General features: G+C 36.1%; 2 protein-coding genes across 2 annotated transcripts; one reads left to right on the top strand and one right to left on the bottom strand.

Moving 5' to 3' along the window:
- The first annotated feature begins 308 nt into the window (after positions 1-308).
- LOC112772953 (COBRA-like protein 10) lies at positions 309-3,486 on the top strand. The gene is made up of 2 exons (XM_025817978.3): positions 309-1,637; positions 1,767-3,486. Exons 1-2 carry the CDS (start codon positions 626-628, stop codon positions 3,188-3,190), a joined length of 2,436 nt encoding a protein of 811 aa, XP_025673763.1. The 5' UTR covers positions 309-625; the 3' UTR covers positions 3,191-3,486.
- A 959-nt stretch (positions 3,487-4,445) lies between these two features.
- LOC112771363 (uncharacterized) lies at positions 4,446-10,142 on the bottom strand. Its single transcript, XM_025816086.3, has 11 exons — positions 9,114-10,142; positions 8,302-8,397; positions 7,631-7,734; positions 7,082-7,344; positions 6,717-6,839; positions 6,355-6,443; positions 6,080-6,185; positions 5,810-5,907; positions 5,343-5,603; positions 5,086-5,169; positions 4,446-4,802 (listed from the first exon to the last, which is right to left on the bottom strand). The coding sequence occupies exons 1-11, from the start codon at positions 9,216-9,218 to the stop codon at positions 4,788-4,790; spliced, it is 1,344 nt and encodes a 447-aa protein (XP_025671871.1). The 5' UTR covers positions 9,219-10,142; the 3' UTR covers positions 4,446-4,787.
- Positions 10,143-16,326: the final 6,184 nt, after the last annotated feature.

Here is a 16,326-nt window from a genome sequence, read left to right as displayed (position 1 = left end):
AAACTGCCAAATTTGACAGCCGTTGATTAAAAAAAAAAACGAAAAGAAAAGAACACCAAAGTTGATGGTTTGAAATTAAATTATTTACAACCTATTAGTTACATTGCACACAAATTTCCGCTTCACCCGAATTAACGTTTTCTACACCATTTTACATATATAGATAGACGAAAAAAACATAAACTTCCATATTTAGGCTTTACTCATGTCGTTTTAAAGATACACATTTATATGTTCACCTCATTTAATAGGACCCTGTTCCTTATCAACCTGTTAATAATCCACATATATATTATACGCTAGATTTTCTCACCCACTAATACCATGCATGCATAGCGTGCAATCTTTATTTTTTTTACCAAAAATATCACATTCACAATACCGGCCTGTTCTCCGAAACAACCGCAAAAACCAGCGGCACAAAGCTCCACCATCACAAGGTTCTCCTAAATTCATATATTAACCGTTTTCCTTATTCACTTCCTAACCTTTCCCACTCGGCTTCGCCGTCTCCGGCGGCGATATTTTCCTATAACCATCATTGCCGCTATTATCACCACCTCTCTTCATCCTAGCCCACAATAAAATAAAAAAAAAACATTGATCAGATATTTTAAGGAGAACGATGGAAGTTGCTAAAAGGAAAGCAGCTTCCACGTACACAACCCTACTCTTGATATTCCTGTTTCTCTTTTTGAGCTTTGGTCCTTCTCAAGGACAAAATGCAGCCGGTGCTAACGCCGGCAAAACCAAGCCGGCCGCATTGGCAGACGAGGAGACCAATTTAGATAATACAGCCGCGGAAGCCAAGATTGGCAAACCAGCCAAGGCTGCAGTTGTGGGGGCGGCTGACAAGCCCGCCGCGACTGAAGACGGGGAGGCCGATATCGACGATAAAGCCGCGGCTGACATCGCGGCAGCCAAGGCAAACAATAATCCCACCACGGCTTTAGTCGCGGTTGAGGATGACAAGCCAGCCGCAGCTGGAAAAGCAGGAGCCGCGGCTGGAAAAGCAGCAGCTGAGGCTGCAGATGATGCAGACGGCGCCGCGGCTGGAAAAGCAGCAGCTGCGGCTACAGATGATGCAGACGGGGTCGCCGTCAAAAAGGCCAAGCCTGTCAAGGGGGCCGTCGTGACCACAGCTGCACCAGCGACCGACGTTGAGGTAATTCCAGCTCCTCCGCCTCCACCAGCAGAACTGCAGGTCTGCAATGGCGTGTTCCTAACATACACGCTGATATCACGCGAGAAGGAATACCCATTCGTGAAGAACAAGTCAAATCAAGCATATGCCTTCACGTCCCAAGCCACGATTACAAACGTCGGTGACGAGGAGGTGAAGGGCTGGAGGATGTACATTGGGTTCCAACACCGAGAAATATTGGTTTCCATGGACGGCGCCGTCCCCATCGACGCCGAGGACTTCCCGGCTGCCGTAGGGAACGGCACCACGATCGCCGGAAACCCAATGGTGGATCTAAAGACTGCGATCTTGACGGCTAATGATTTTACTCAAATGTCGGTGAGAGTTGGAATGAAAGGATCACAGTTCGGTCTTGGTGATGGCGCCACCCCTATGCCTAAGACCATTAAGCTTATCAATAGTGGCTTCAAGTGTCCCGCCTCTTCTCGCAGAGGTATGTCCCCCATGCCTAAGACCATTAAATTGTTTATTAATTTAATTTTCTGTAAACTAGCAAAATTTGGCTTATTATGATGAAACAAGATTTGAAATGATTGTGTATGTTTGTGGATGCATGATGCAGGGTCAACAATGATAGTGTGTTGTAGAAAAGACCCTAAAGCGAAGGCATTGGCACTTAAGAAGACAAAGTACCCATCACGTGGCAAAGGGGATTTAACCATTTCATACGACGTTCTACAAGCTTACCAGACGAGCTACTATGCTGAGGTGACCATCCAAAACAACCACCCGTTGGGGCGGCTGGACCACTGGAACCTCACGTGGGAATGGCAGAGGGGCGAGTTCATCTACAGCATGAAAGGTGCCTTCGCGCGCGTCAAGGACCCTTCGGAATGCTTGTATGGCCCTGCAGGCCAGTACTACAGGGACTTTGATTTCACCCAAGTCGCCAATTGCGAGAAGAGGCCCATTATCTCTGATCTTCCTTCTGAGAGAAAAGACGATGAAAAGGTGGGGAAGCTACCATGGTGCTGCAGGAATGGCACAGTGCTATCACCTGTGATGGATAGGAACCAAGCCAGGTCAATGTTCCAGCTCCAAGTTTTCAAGATTCCACCAGATAACAACAGAACAGCACTCACACCACCCATGAAATGGAAGATCGACGGCGTCATCAACCCCCACTACAAGTGCGGCCCACCGGTCAGAGTGGACCCCGCAGAGTACCCTGACCCATCAGGTCTCCAGGCTATTCACACCGCCGTCGCAAGTTGGCACATCGTTTGCAACATGACAAAGCCACAGCCTCAGAAAACAAGGTGCTGCGTCTCATTCTCTGCATTCTACAACGAATCCGCCATCCCCTGCAACACTTGCGCTTGTGGCGGTTGTGACGGTTACCAGCAATGCAACGCAAAGGCACCACCCATGCTTATTCCACCCGACGCGCTTCTCGTTCCGTTTGTTAACAGAACCGCCAAGATGAAAGCGTGGGCCAAGATGAAGCATTTCAAGATTCCCAAACGGATGCCTTGCGGCGATAACTGTCCCGTTAGCATCAACTGGCACGTCAACTCCGACTACAAAACTGGATGGACAGCAAGGATCACGCTTTTCAACTGGGAGCGCTACGCCTTCGATGATTGGTTCACTGCTCTTCAGTTCCACAACAATTCTTTCAGAGATTTCGATGAAGTTTACTCCTTCAACGGAACCAGAATCCCAGGCCTTAGAACCGTCTTCCTTCAAGGATTTAAGGGTTTGAACTATTTGGTGGGACTCACCAACGGAAGCCGCATCGGTGACCCACACGTGCCGGGGAAGCAGCAATCCGTGCTGTCCTTCAAGAAGAAGCATGCCAAGAAATTCAACATCAGAAGAGATGCATTCCCAACGAAGGTTTACTTCAATGGTGAAGAGTGTGCACTCCCTCCAACTACTCCTTCTAATGGTTCCTCACGCATCAAGTCTTCTCCGATCAGTTTCCTTGCTGTCACCATCATCGCATTCTTGTCGTTCTTCGCCATGACCGAACGTTTATTCTGACCTTATTAATATGCATGCATACACGACGCACTAACATGCACCTTTTTTGTCTCATTGGAACACTTCAATATGCTTTATTTTTTTATGCTTCTTCAGGGGTTGTATTGGTCTCATTAAAGAACCATACAAACAAACCGAACGGGGAAGATAGCTAACAATGTGAGGATGATGACGAAGTAATTCAGTGTGTTTGTGTTAAGAAAACGAAATGTGAACTTTGACGTTCAGTGCTTGACTTATGACTAGTACATACATATATTATTACACAATTAGATGGACCTTTTGTTGTGTGACGATATGTTTAGTGTATGTTACTTTTTGTTTTTTTTATTACTTTTTAGTTATATAGTGGATCAGATTATCAAAATGAGATTCAAATAACTTTTTCATATTATTTTTAGAGTTTAATTTTGATTCACTAATAATGTAAAATGTTTTTTGCAATCATCCAATCAGATCTATTTTTCTAAATAACCATTCATGCTATTAATATAAAAAATAATTATTACTTTTGCTTACATCATAATTAGATGAATTAGATGCAAATATAAATTAAAACAACTTTACATTAACAACGTGCGTATCAAAATTAAATTATTTTTTTCTAGTATAAAAGATAATTTTATTTTTTTGAATCATTTTTAATACTAAAAACACCGATTATACAAAAATAATATACATAAAAGTAATATATATCACCCTATTATATCTTAGTCTCATTATAGATTTGATCGCATGATTATGGTTGGAAATGATTTGAATTAACCTGAATGTAATTGACTTGAATTGGATTTAAATAAAATAGTATCTGGAGAATTGGAACAGTTGTTAAAATAATAGAATTAAAATGAAGTAATTTCATTATTTTTCGTTTTTATTCCTTCTTCCAATTGTCTTTGCCTGTGCTGCTACTACCTTCGGTCTCTTTTTGTTTCTTACCCTGGTATCCCCGACCTGGCAGGCGGCAGGCCAACGACTAATCTGCCGCACTTTGAGCTTCATTTAAAGATTTGTTGCTATTTGCTAGCTAATAAATTGCTAGATACACAAGACAGAATTCAAATTCCAAAACTTTTAAGTAGATTAGTAAGCTAACTGCTAGACCAACACAAATTTGTGTCCAAAGGTTGCTATATGAACCCTAAAAAATCGAGTGTCCCAGGCATTCTCCTTTCAAAAGAAGCTGATTGAGAAGTAGAAATGATAAATTTTTATTCAAAGAAACTAACCACTGGACAAAGAGAAATATCAGAAATTGAAGGCTAACACAGATAACTATTTCCTGTATTTTTGAATTTTTGATTACTTTTCTTTCTTTTTGCAACAAATATATTGCACACTACAAATTACAATCTCAGTCCCACATACAATCTTGTTCTTTTACACAAGAATATTTTCAAAAAATGAAATTATGTCACAATACAACAATTATCCCTCAAGAGTTTTGATGGATGTATACTTGGATCCTTCTTTTTAATCTTGTAACTCCAGTCCAAATTTGGTGGACTCCATTATTGTCTCCATGAATACAAGTTACATTGCAGGAAGCAACACCTCGCTTGATCAGTGAGAAAAAAATAATTGGATATATTCAGTCTTACGTTTTCTTGGCCTGCAGCAAAATTGCAAAATACTTGTATTGAGGGGACATGCATAATGAAATTTATCTAAAAGAGACGAGCATAATGTAATTTATCTAAAAGAGACGAGCATAATGTCAGAATATAATTTTGATACATTCTTAGTACCCCCGAGACATCCAAACATATTGTGTTACGTCCAGCAAAAATTGTTTGTCTCAACCACTCAATTAAAAGCCTTAAAAATAGAGGTATGGATGATAGTGTATCAAAATCGAAGTAAGGGCCGTAAAATAGTGTAAGAGATCAAATTACCTTTCTCAAATATTTTTTATGAAGTTTCATAGCCCCGGAACAAGCCTTTTTAGCATCTAGATTTCCAGTCATGTCATTCAAAATCTGAAAAGAATTAACCAGAGAACCAAAGAGGAATTCATTACTATATATATAGAGAAGAAAATTTGTTAAAGAATAATAGGTCCTTGCTCAATATAAAATGATAAAATATAGATTCTCTTAAGACAGCTTTCAATGTGAACAAATGAGTTAAACAAATATGTCCCAAGACTAACCTTCACAACATCATCCAGACCCCGTGCTTCATGTAGTAGCTTTGAACTTTTATCTTTCAACACACTAGCAGCAAGGAAAATCGATATGGGAAGAGGAGTTTCGGAGTTCTTTGCCCCTGTTCTCATATTTTCTCGCTCATACTTTCCACATTGTCTAATTGACTTCACCTTCCCTCTAGAGCTCTCGGCGCTTGTAGGAGCTCTCTGAGCATCCTCGTACATCCAAAACAAATCAGGATCATACTCTAGAGCCCACATCATCTGTTAAAAATGTCAAGTAATTAGTTGTCAATCATCATGTTACATAGATTCCTAAGATGTCTTCTTCAAACTAAAGGGATCCTTATTCTATAAACAGTTTTAATGGAATAAATATAAGGGTTGCACACCCCTCAAAGCAACTTAAGAGTTCTGTTCAAGAAATATAAGACGATATATTTCGAAAATACAACTGAAGCTAAACACACCTCCCAAAGGTATAGTGAATCACAAAAGGAAAATTCTCGACGAAACTGAACCATTAGCATCCGAAAAGCAAACAGATAATCACCTCCACCTAGTTGCTCTGTTTTCAGAAGACAGCATAACAAGAAACATCCGTTAACAACTTATAGTCATAACAATACATTTTTCATTAATTATTTGTTAACATAACAATGACACATCAAAAGTTCAAAAAAATTCTATTGTGAATTGGACAGTAAATAAAGTACAGGACTCGCATTTCAAGAAAATACCTAAATGTTTATGAAGTTTTGGATCTAATACTTGAGTAATTGAAGCCAAGTTACTTAGTTGAGTCTCCACTCCAACAGAACGATCAGTGCACTTGAAATTACCTCGCTTTAAAAATTCAATAACACATATCAGGTACATTAATCAGACATGTTAGAGGGAAAATCTACTAATCAAACACTCATTTATTTATTTTCAGTCTTTTCACCAAATGTTCACATAGAAAACTCTGAAAAGAAGTTGGTCATAAAATAGAGCATAGAGAAAAGGTACATACAAGTCTGCGCATTAGACGCTCAAAGCACCAAAATGCATCTGCTTCATCCTCAAGAAGAATTATCATAGGTGAGCATAGGTCACTCATCCCTGTTCCAAATTGAATCAGTTAAAAGTACAGGGTCAATAAACTTTTCAAATATAAAAGAAAAATAAAAAGCAGTTACATGAAATTATCACTAATACTGGGATAGGAATAGGATCTTCTGTGATCTTCAAACTTAAATCAATAGGAATATCAAAATATAATATTGCTCTCTATATAATAATAATAATAATAATAATAATAATAATAATAATAATAATAATAAAATAAGAATCAAATAAGTGAGATTCAAGTGGCCCACTTGTATAAAAACTCACCTTGACCATAGCCAACATCTTTATCTAGCCAAGCATAAACTGCAAGAATATCCCATAATTTTGACAAGTTCTCTTGCTTCTCATAAAAGACCAATGTCCTATCAGTGCGAATCACGTCAAGACCTAAATGAGTTTGTGCACGAAAATGGTCAGCCACCATGTGAATCATATTACAGTGATACAATTTTATATTAAAAGAAATCAAAATAAAGGGCAACTAAGGTAGCTATAGCATTTGTATAACGCATTTCATGCAGAAAATAATTGCTGGGAATGTTTCATCTTAAAACTTAACTTTGAATGCCTAAAACATAAGTAGTACCTAATGACAGAAACACAAAAGATAGTAAGAATGATTCACAAACCTATTTGATGAAGAGTTAACAGCCACTGGATTACTCTCTTGTCTGTCACCTTTTCTAAATTATTTCTGGCATCTATGCTTGAAGACCTATAATTATCTTGAGGAACTAAAACCAATCCCTTGTCTGGATTTGATTCCAGAAGAACTGATGGATCTTGAATCGGTTGACCATCATCGGTAATTACAGGAGATGAAATATATCTACCACTTCCAACAAAAGGAAACATTTGGCGACATTCTTCCTTCCATCTAGCATATTCTAACCTGACAATAAAAACATATAATTGATGCTCGGGTAATGATTTGTTATATTTAAAAGTCAGAAATGACAGTTTCAAATCATAAGTATTATTGTGTTGTCCCTGAATGAAGGGTGTGGAAGCAATTATTCCCATCTTTTTGAGGCATATCAAGCCTACAGTGACTCAGTGACATTATAGACATTCCATTTTCATAAATATTTTATATTTTTAGGATACTGTGATTATAATAAAGGTTAACAAAAAGAAGTCTTATCAAATATAATCATGAAATGGGAAAACTTGATTACCTACGACGCTGTCTTATTTGTTCTCGTTCATCAAATGTACTCTTTGGATCATAACAACCAAGTAGAAATTCCCAAACTTCTCCCCTAATTGATGGATGGATTCCCTGATTCAATAAACATTTTAAAGTAAGAAACAACCCCCCTAGTCGCATATAAAGAGAAATACCTGTTCGTTTCTTTTGATTGTGCACAAAGCAAACCTATGTTGATGAAGATTTTAGCCAAAATAAAAGAAATAGTAATATGAATATATGATCACCTGTTACATGCACACTCATGATCATGAAGGAAGAAAAAATTCAATATGAAGAAAACCAGACATTGGGAAACGAATTTTCTATCACTATCATCTGTCTGTCCTTCATGAATGAACACGGATTTATGTAAGAAGAAAACTGATACTTAGATTGATGTACACACTGCAATGCCAGCCATAGTAATAGGATCTCATATTCTAAAGAAAACTAAAACAGGAAATAAAAGTTTTCAACTATATTATATGGTTAGTCCAACCTAACTTGCATAAAAAGAGAAATACCCCATGTTTTTCTTACCAGCTATAGCTTCCTATAGCACCAGACATAATATAACTGAAAGTAGGAGGGGATCGTAATTTCATATCTTAAGCATAGTACAGTGAACAAGCATTTTAACTAAAAATATGGACTTACCCCTCTGTAGATTCGCCTTAGAATCTTTCCTATATCCAGATATCCTTCTTCAGTAAAAGCAGCATGCCATTTTCTTGGACTCAGTGTTTTACCGGGCTGGAAAGACAAGTAAAAAACAAAAGAAAATCATATCAGTGTATCAAGATTGGCAATCAAAATATACATAGAGTATGACTTTGTATCCAGTTGCAGAATCATGTAGTTCATTTGTTATTTAATGTCTCACAAGAATGAAACCCAACAAGGACAATAATTTTGTGTTTGTCTTGTCATGATCCATTACAAATTACCAAGGGTATCACACTCAAATTCAACTTTCTTTTACATTTTTTTTTAAAAGAAAAGTTTTAATCTTATCAGCAAAGCAATCAACCTATTAAAACTAGCAGTCTAGTCCATATGTAGTATTAATAAATAACAAATAGTTAAATGAATATACCCCTAAGGCATGGAACTATATGTCGTGAAACCATTTATTCAAAAAGCTTAAGCTATTAGATAGAGTTTTGGTTATACATGAAAGCTATATGGATAAAAACACCATTATCACAACCATTGTTGACAACCCACTCAACATCTTTATCCGAGTGTATGGTTTTCAATCATCTTAAATTCCAAATGAACAAGTAACTGATCCAGCTCAATACAGCTCAAATGACTTAATACATTCATATAACCGTTTCAAATTCATACCCACGTGCATTGCTCATAAAAATCCCAGCACAAATTTTCCAACTACCTAATAATATTAGTTCTTCATCAATACCAAATTTAAAAAATAAAAAAAGGAATCCCAAAAGGAGGGAACAGACCTTGATCTTAAATCTTGAAACGGGAACATCGTTGATGCACTCAGGGCGAATTTGATAGAAAGAATCAGCAGGAACTCCATTATCTCCCCACATCTCAAAGATCATCAAGGGACTAAAAAGCAACGATTTTTGCCTATTCTGGTACCAGTGATCAATGCTAGCACACAGAAGCTGATACCCTTTGGAAAGATCAAGAAAACCCAGAAACAAAATCCTCTCTCAACAGAAGAATTCAATGGAGATCCAGCTCTAGAAACTAGAAAGCTGCTATCTTTTTTGTTTTTTCGTACTTAATTGTTAGTTAGAATGTGTTATGGTGTTGTGGGGTATGGTAGTTGAGAAGTGTTTTGTGAAAAATGGTGATTGAGGAAAGTGCAATGCCTTGTCAAATGGGTCGAACAAGAAATTGAAGAGATTAATTAACTATTTAACTTCACGAATCACGACCCTAACACTCGCCGTTTAACGCGTTATTTTGCTAGAAATCGTGTCGTTTATGCGAGTGTTTTCTGTCGTACTATCGAGACAATTAATAATTGAATTAGACGCTTTACCTAATTATATTGTTACATGTATAGATATTAATGTTATGTTATCTTCTATTTTTTGTTGGTAGTTGGAATTTATTATTCCAGATGAGAATATTACCAAAATATTTTCTTTATCAGTTTACTTTTCTTAACGCGAAGCATTATGTATTTAATGTAAGCTTTAACTATTTTGTTTTCGGTCAGACGCAAAATGCGAGTGAAATTTGTTTGAATTAAAAGATATTATTGCAGGGTGCAAATAACAAATCTAATTGGAGGGGTGTATCGAATTAACAGGAACATGATTTTTGTTGGATGCAAATGTAATGTGAGATATTTAAAAATTTTGTTGAATATTAAACATACCATATCAATATATCTGCATTTCTTTTTTTGGGGTACTGAATTGAGAATGGACGAGAATTGAGTTGATCAATTGTATATGGAAAAGACCGACCATGCTCTAAGATGGGAGAGAGACATGGTCATGATCTTGTCCAAGCTTTTACGCGGTAACATGATAAATTAATAATGAGCAGTTGTACTTAATGACTAAGCATGTTGTGGAGTCTATGTTGACCAGATATTTTTACAGTATAATTAGATATTTTTTAAAAATTATTCTTTATTCAGTTTTTTTTTTTAAAAAAGAGAGAAAATAAATAATAAATATTTTTTTGAATTTTTTAAATAATCAGTACTGTAAAAATAAGTATAAAAAATTAAAATAATATATTATTAAATTTAAAAACTCACTAAAAACTAAAATTTAAAAGACAAATAGCATTTTCAATATTTTTAATCTTAGTTTGGAAAACACTAATGTGGATGCTCAGCCACTTGATTTAGAACAACATAGTTGAATAACGATATTAACGTAATTGGCTTGAATTTTGAGTTTTTTGTTTTTAAAAAGATATCAACTAAGTTTTGTATCAATATTTTAATTTAGAAAACAGATATATTTTTTTTTAAAATTCAACTTTAAAAAATTTATCAATTATGGATATCGAAATAAATTTTAAAATAGTACAAAATGAATATAAATATTATGTTATTGACTGAATGAGATCTTACAAAAAAATTCTAAAGTGTTCTTATGAAAAATAAAAGTCAAACATGTAATTTAAAATAAAACTAAAATTGAAGATAAACTAAATGTTTGGATATTGAAAAATGAATGGCTAAACGAAGAATAGAACCTAAAGAATTGACAAGAAGAAAAAACTGAAAATAAAATGGAATTAACAAAGATAAAAAAAAAAAATGTCTTTTAAACATTTATATATACTTGCATTTTATTGTTGTTCTTGACATCAGTGTGACTGAAAATTTTTTAAAATTTCAATGTGCAAGTGAGTTGCATAATAAAAATTCTTCATTAATCCTTGATTCTTCTATTTATAGGCAATTGTCTTTAATATTGAATCTTATTTTTTAGTCACTAAGTAATTATCTCCACGTTCATACTTAAATTTAACCTCCAAAAAATTCATCCATATCCTGCTTCTATTTGGTGTTCAAGTAAATCACTCCACATTCATTATAGTTATTTTATAGGATCACATTTTATATTTTAACATATTTTAATTATGATTAACTTATATTTTTGTCGGTCTTCACTTTTTTCTAAAATCTATCCATCACTTCTTCCGTACATTTTAAGTATTTACTGCTTTTTCGACTACCACTCATATTAATATATCTTATACCATTATCTAAAGTTACTTTTTTTTTTTTTAGTTTTTTACTGTATTTTTCATCTTAAAAGACTAAGAACTCATTCTCATCAATCAAAGTTCTATTTAAGAGTTTGTTATTGGCCAATAAATTACTACATACATAATACAAACTTCAAATTTCTGAAATTTATATAAGCAGACTAGTAAATTAACTAGTAAACCAATCCAACTTGATTACCACCTTAGTTTACTTGTTACTTCACACCAAGTCTTAATTTGCATTTTATGGACTTATTTAGAAGATCTCAATGTTTCATTCCAACTGTTGTCGATAAATCAAGAAATAAATCCCCATAGTTAATATGGAACCATAAAGTCTTGTTACTTTGACTCTTATTGTTGTAACTAATCGAACTTTGGATTCGTTAATTACCATGTATATGGATCTAGAATCCTTTTTTTTAGACTTTCTTCTCTTTTGCTCTTAATGCTCAACACAACACCCTTAGGTCAAATATGACACTAACTTCATCTAATAGATCTTTCCTATCATGCTCGCCTCAAATAAATTTTTGGTCAAAATTCAATTCACACCAACATAATGAAATATAGATACAAGTTTTTTTTTTTTTTTTTTTTGCGTTTTCCTCCTAAAAGGCCCCCAAACACATCCAATTCATTAGGCTATGTTTGGTTCATGAATGGACTGAGACATAGACACAAATACATGTACACTGAAGACATAAACATAATAAGACACAATTTTTATGTTATTTGGTAACTAAGTACAGAGATAGAAAATAAATTACAACCACATAAAAATATCAATATTATTCTTATCACAAAATACCACCACCCTATTTCTTCTCTATCGCCATCTAAACAATCACTACCACCACCACTTCTCTATTACCATTAACAACTCTTAAATTAATAAAAAATTTCAATCAAAACAATATAAGATCTGAGAAACACAAATCAAGATTCAATTAAATAAAAAAAATAAATATATAATTTTTATTTTTCTGTTAAAAAACAAAAAATCAAGGGAGGAGATATAGTAGTTAAGAATAGAGGTGGAAGTAAAAAAATAGATCTGGCAGAATATAATGGTGGAGGCATTTCTGGTACAGGCGGCGCCAGCGATTCTGGTAAAAGTGACATCGGCAGTTCTGCGATTTTCAGAGGTAGTAGTGGTGGTTCTGGTAGAAGCAGTATCAGTGATGGTTCTAGTATATGCAAAGTGAGGAGTTCTGCGATTCTGAAAGAGGCAGCGACAGTGATGGTTCTGCAAATTTGGAGAGGTAGTAGTGGTAAATGAATCTGGCAAAAGAGGACATAATACAGATCTGGAGGCGAGGTGAAGGATGCATCGACGCAAGCAAAGGAAGAAGTAAGGCTGTCAAATGGGCTAGCCCGACCCGTTTAAACCTGCTTCCTTCGCGGGCCATAATTTATCAGTCTAGACCATTTATGGTAAGCCCGATGGGTTAAATGGGTTGGCCCATTTACCCTTTTATTTTATTTTTTAAAAAATATTTTGTCAAAAAATTATCACTTTTAGGTCCAAAACCTTAAATAAACCGTATTTTCTTAGTTGATTGGTCAAATTTTTGGGTCGGGTAAGGAGAAATATCAGCTGAAAGTGCAACTTTTTTAAAAAAATAAACGGACTACCTGTTTAGCTCGTGGACTAACCCGTTTAATCCGTCATTTTTTTTGGGTTAATTGGACTCAATCTGTTTAGCCCAAAATTTAAACGGGCTTAATTTTAGAGGCAAAGTCCGCCTATTTAAATGGGTAAATGGGCTAATCCAATGGATTTTGCCTATTTTAACTGCCCTAGAACGAAGAGAGGTGGCCAAATACACGACGACGGCGACGACCACAACGTTGAGAGAGAGGCAAAAGCATCGGTGAAGGGGGGAGAGAGAGAAGGTTGGAGAGAGGAGGAGATGCGGACAAAGAAGGGAGACAATGGCGATACCAACGACGAAAATAGCAAAAGGAGAAGGCAGGGATAGAAGAAAGGTAGGAACTAATGAAGGGATAAGAAGAGGAGGTTATGAGTGTTAGGATAAAAGACAAGATTAAAATTTTAAAAAACAGCCGAGGACAAAATTAAAAAAGTTTATGTTTTATAAATTGTGTTTTAGTGTCATCATTTAAAAAAATAACATTAAATATATGTTTTTTTATGTATATCTGTGTGTGATTGTATTTATTAAAATTTTATATTTCAATAAATAAACAGTGTACATATGCCACCGTATCTTTTATTTTTTTGGGTAAACACCATCTATCTCTAATAGATACGGACATAAACTAAACGGGGCCTAAGACACCACAAGAAGACATTCAAATACAAAATATTTACACACAAAAATATAATGGGTGTTTTGTTTTGTTTTTTGGGATATAATTTCCTAATATGATGGAATCTGTAAGTATGACTTTTTTTTGGGTTCAATGAAAGATCTCAAGTTTAATTTGATCCCATGATTAAAAAAAAAAGAGTAAAATCCCTCCCCGATCCCTAACCATTTACGAAATTGACCTGGTGCCCCCTCACCATTAGAAATTAACAACGCGGCCCTCATCGATTCTCTCCGTGTGAGCAAAAGGACCCTGTAACAGTTCTTCCGTGAAATGTAACCGAGAAATTCTACGTGTAACGGTAACTATCTGACGTGGATTCAAACGATTTGATGAGACAATTAGGTCCTTGCACAATCAGCAAAAATGTTGCCGTTTTGATGCACGATGGAATCAGATTCTAACATACATTCCTCATTCTCTCCCTGAAGTATCACACACTCTCACTCTTTGCCCTCATCCACACAAAGAATTACCGTAAACCCTAGAGACTGTCAGGCTTCCCGTCAGAAACAACGACGAAGGAGAGTTGGCGAGGACGACGTAACTGCGCAGTAACGTGGTGTTTGCTGACGGATGTGGTGACGTGCTATTGACGGAGCCACACTTCCATTCTTAGAGGTGAGTTTGTACAACCGTTTGTAAACGACATCACTATGGTCCTTCATTTGTTTATCTGAAGGAAGTATTCTTACCATGGACCACCATAAAGTATGATATGTGTATTTTTTTAACATTTGTGAAGAACAGTCACTTTCACTAGGGTTGGATCATTACTTCGAGTAAAGTTTTTTTGTCTGTTTTGAGTATATTAATGTTTGTTAATAATAATTTATTTCTGAGTTACTGAGTAAAGTTTATATATTGCAGATGGCTGTTGAGATTATACCAGTATTTCACTATGGGGGGTGGTTTGAGAGAGACGATAATGGAATGCTCAACTACCTTGATGGTAAGGTGGAGAGATTCCCCAAGTTGGACATTGACTTTGTTAATTTTAAGGATTTAGAGGAGATGTTCAAAGGGTTAGGATATACAGAGTACAAGGCTATGTATTGGCAAGACCCCAGTGCCCCTTGCCTAGAGGCTGGCCTCCACATTTTAAAAGGTGACAAAGAAATTAACCAGATGTGTGATAACAAAATGGCAAATTTAGAAACTAATGAGTTGCATGTGTATTTTGAGCATCCTGTGAGCCAGCCAGTTGTGAATAAAGCAGGGGCTGCTCCTGTAGACTTGAATGATTCCTCCACTGATGATGGCTATGAGAGCGCTGAAGATGAGGCTTATAAGCCTCCCCCACCTGGTTATGAGACACTAAGTAGCAGTAGTAGTGAGGAGTTAAGGTCAAGGAACAGGCCAAAGAATAAGAGTAAGAAGGACACATCCATAAAGAAGACAATGACACCTAAGAAGAAGAAAGCAACTCCTAAGAAGAAAACTGTGACACCTGTGATTGAAAAAAGTTAATGATGATGATGGCCTATCTCCTAAAACCAAGAAGAAAAAAATAACAGGTATGTGGGGAGGACAAGAAGGCATATGTTGGATAGGGATGAGGGTGTGAATGGGCCAAGGCAAGGGCAACAGGCTGGAGAGGAGGGCCCAAATTGTAATGACACTATGGGTGAGAATGAAAGCCCAAATGTAGTGCATGGAGCAGGAGACAATGATGAGCCTATTGTGGAAGAGCTAGATTCTGACATTGACAAGCCATATCAGTATGAGTCATAAGCATTCAACTCTCCAATTTCTTCGGATGATGAGGGTAGAAAGCCTAAATTTCATGAATTTGATGATGACACTGGTTATGGTGAGGTGAATTTTGAAGTTGGAGAAATGTTTGACACCATGGCACAATTCAAGCAAGCATTCAAGGACATGTTTGTTTTTGAAGGAAAAGAGTTAGAGTATATAAAAAATGAAAAGCATAGAGTGAGAGCAAAGTGTGCGGAAGAGGGCTGTCTTTGGCTAATCCTAACTTCCTGGAACAGCCAGAAACTGTGTTTTCAAATCAAAACATATGTTAAGGAGCACACTTGTGGTAGAAATCTGACAAGCAACATGGCAAGTAGATCATGGGTTACAAGCAAGCTAGTGAAGAGGTTGCTCACACAGCCGCAGCTATCACCTAAGGAGGCTTTAGAGCACATGAAAGAGGACTATAATGTGCATATCCACTATAATACTTAAGCTAGTATTAGGAGTTACAGGGATTTAAATGTCTCTTAACGTGAGTATCGAAAGGGTTTATGTGTCTTGAAAATGGTTTAATGAGAGGTTTATGAGTCTTAGAAATTGTATAATGAGGGGTTTATGAGTCTCATAAATGGTTTAATGAGGAGTTTATATGTCATAAATGTCTTACTATTGATTACAGGGTGATAACCAAGCTAATGTTACACCTAAATCTGGTGCTGCTCCCTCTGTAGTTATAGATCCTGTGGTAAGTTGATGACTAATTTGTGTTATCAAATTATGGTGTGGTTTAAAATAGGATAACCCATGTTTTGTGCACAAATTATAGGCTAAATCAAGGAAGCATAAGAAGAAGTTACCAAGAAATGTTACTCTAGCGACACTTCCACAAACAGGAGAAAAAATACCAGTGTCACAATCTGCTCC

This window comes from Arachis hypogaea, chromosome 18, assembly GCF_003086295.3.
Source record: "Arachis hypogaea cultivar Tifrunner chromosome 18, arahy.Tifrunner.gnm2.J5K5, whole genome shotgun sequence".
NCBI lineage: Eukaryota > Viridiplantae > Streptophyta > Magnoliopsida > Fabales > Fabaceae > Arachis > Arachis hypogaea.
Note: the sequence above shows the minus strand (reverse complement) of the source record. Positions and strands in the feature narration are given on the sequence as shown.

Excerpts from the sequence above, each read along its gene's own strand:
- LOC112772953 (XM_025817978.3), top strand. The coding sequence starts at position 626 with ATGGAAGTTGCTAAAAGGAAAGCAGCTTCCACGTACACAACCCTACTC. Across the intron at positions 1,638-1,766 it reads TCCCGCCTCTTCTCGCAGAG|GGTCAACAATGATAGTGTGT; the intron begins GTATGTCCCCCA and ends TGCATGATGCAG.
- LOC112771363 (XM_025816086.3), bottom strand. The coding sequence starts at position 9,218 with ATGATCTTTGAGATGTGGGGAGATAATGGAGTTCCTGCTGATTCTTTC. Across the intron at positions 8,398-9,113 it reads TTTCAAGATTTAAGATCAAG|CCCGGTAAAACACTGAGTCC; the intron begins GTCTGTTCCCTC and ends TTGTCTTTCCAG. Across the intron at positions 6,186-6,354 it reads AGCGTCTAATGCGCAGACTT|CGAGGTAATTTCAAGTGCAC; the intron begins GTATGTACCTTT and ends GAATTTTTAAAG.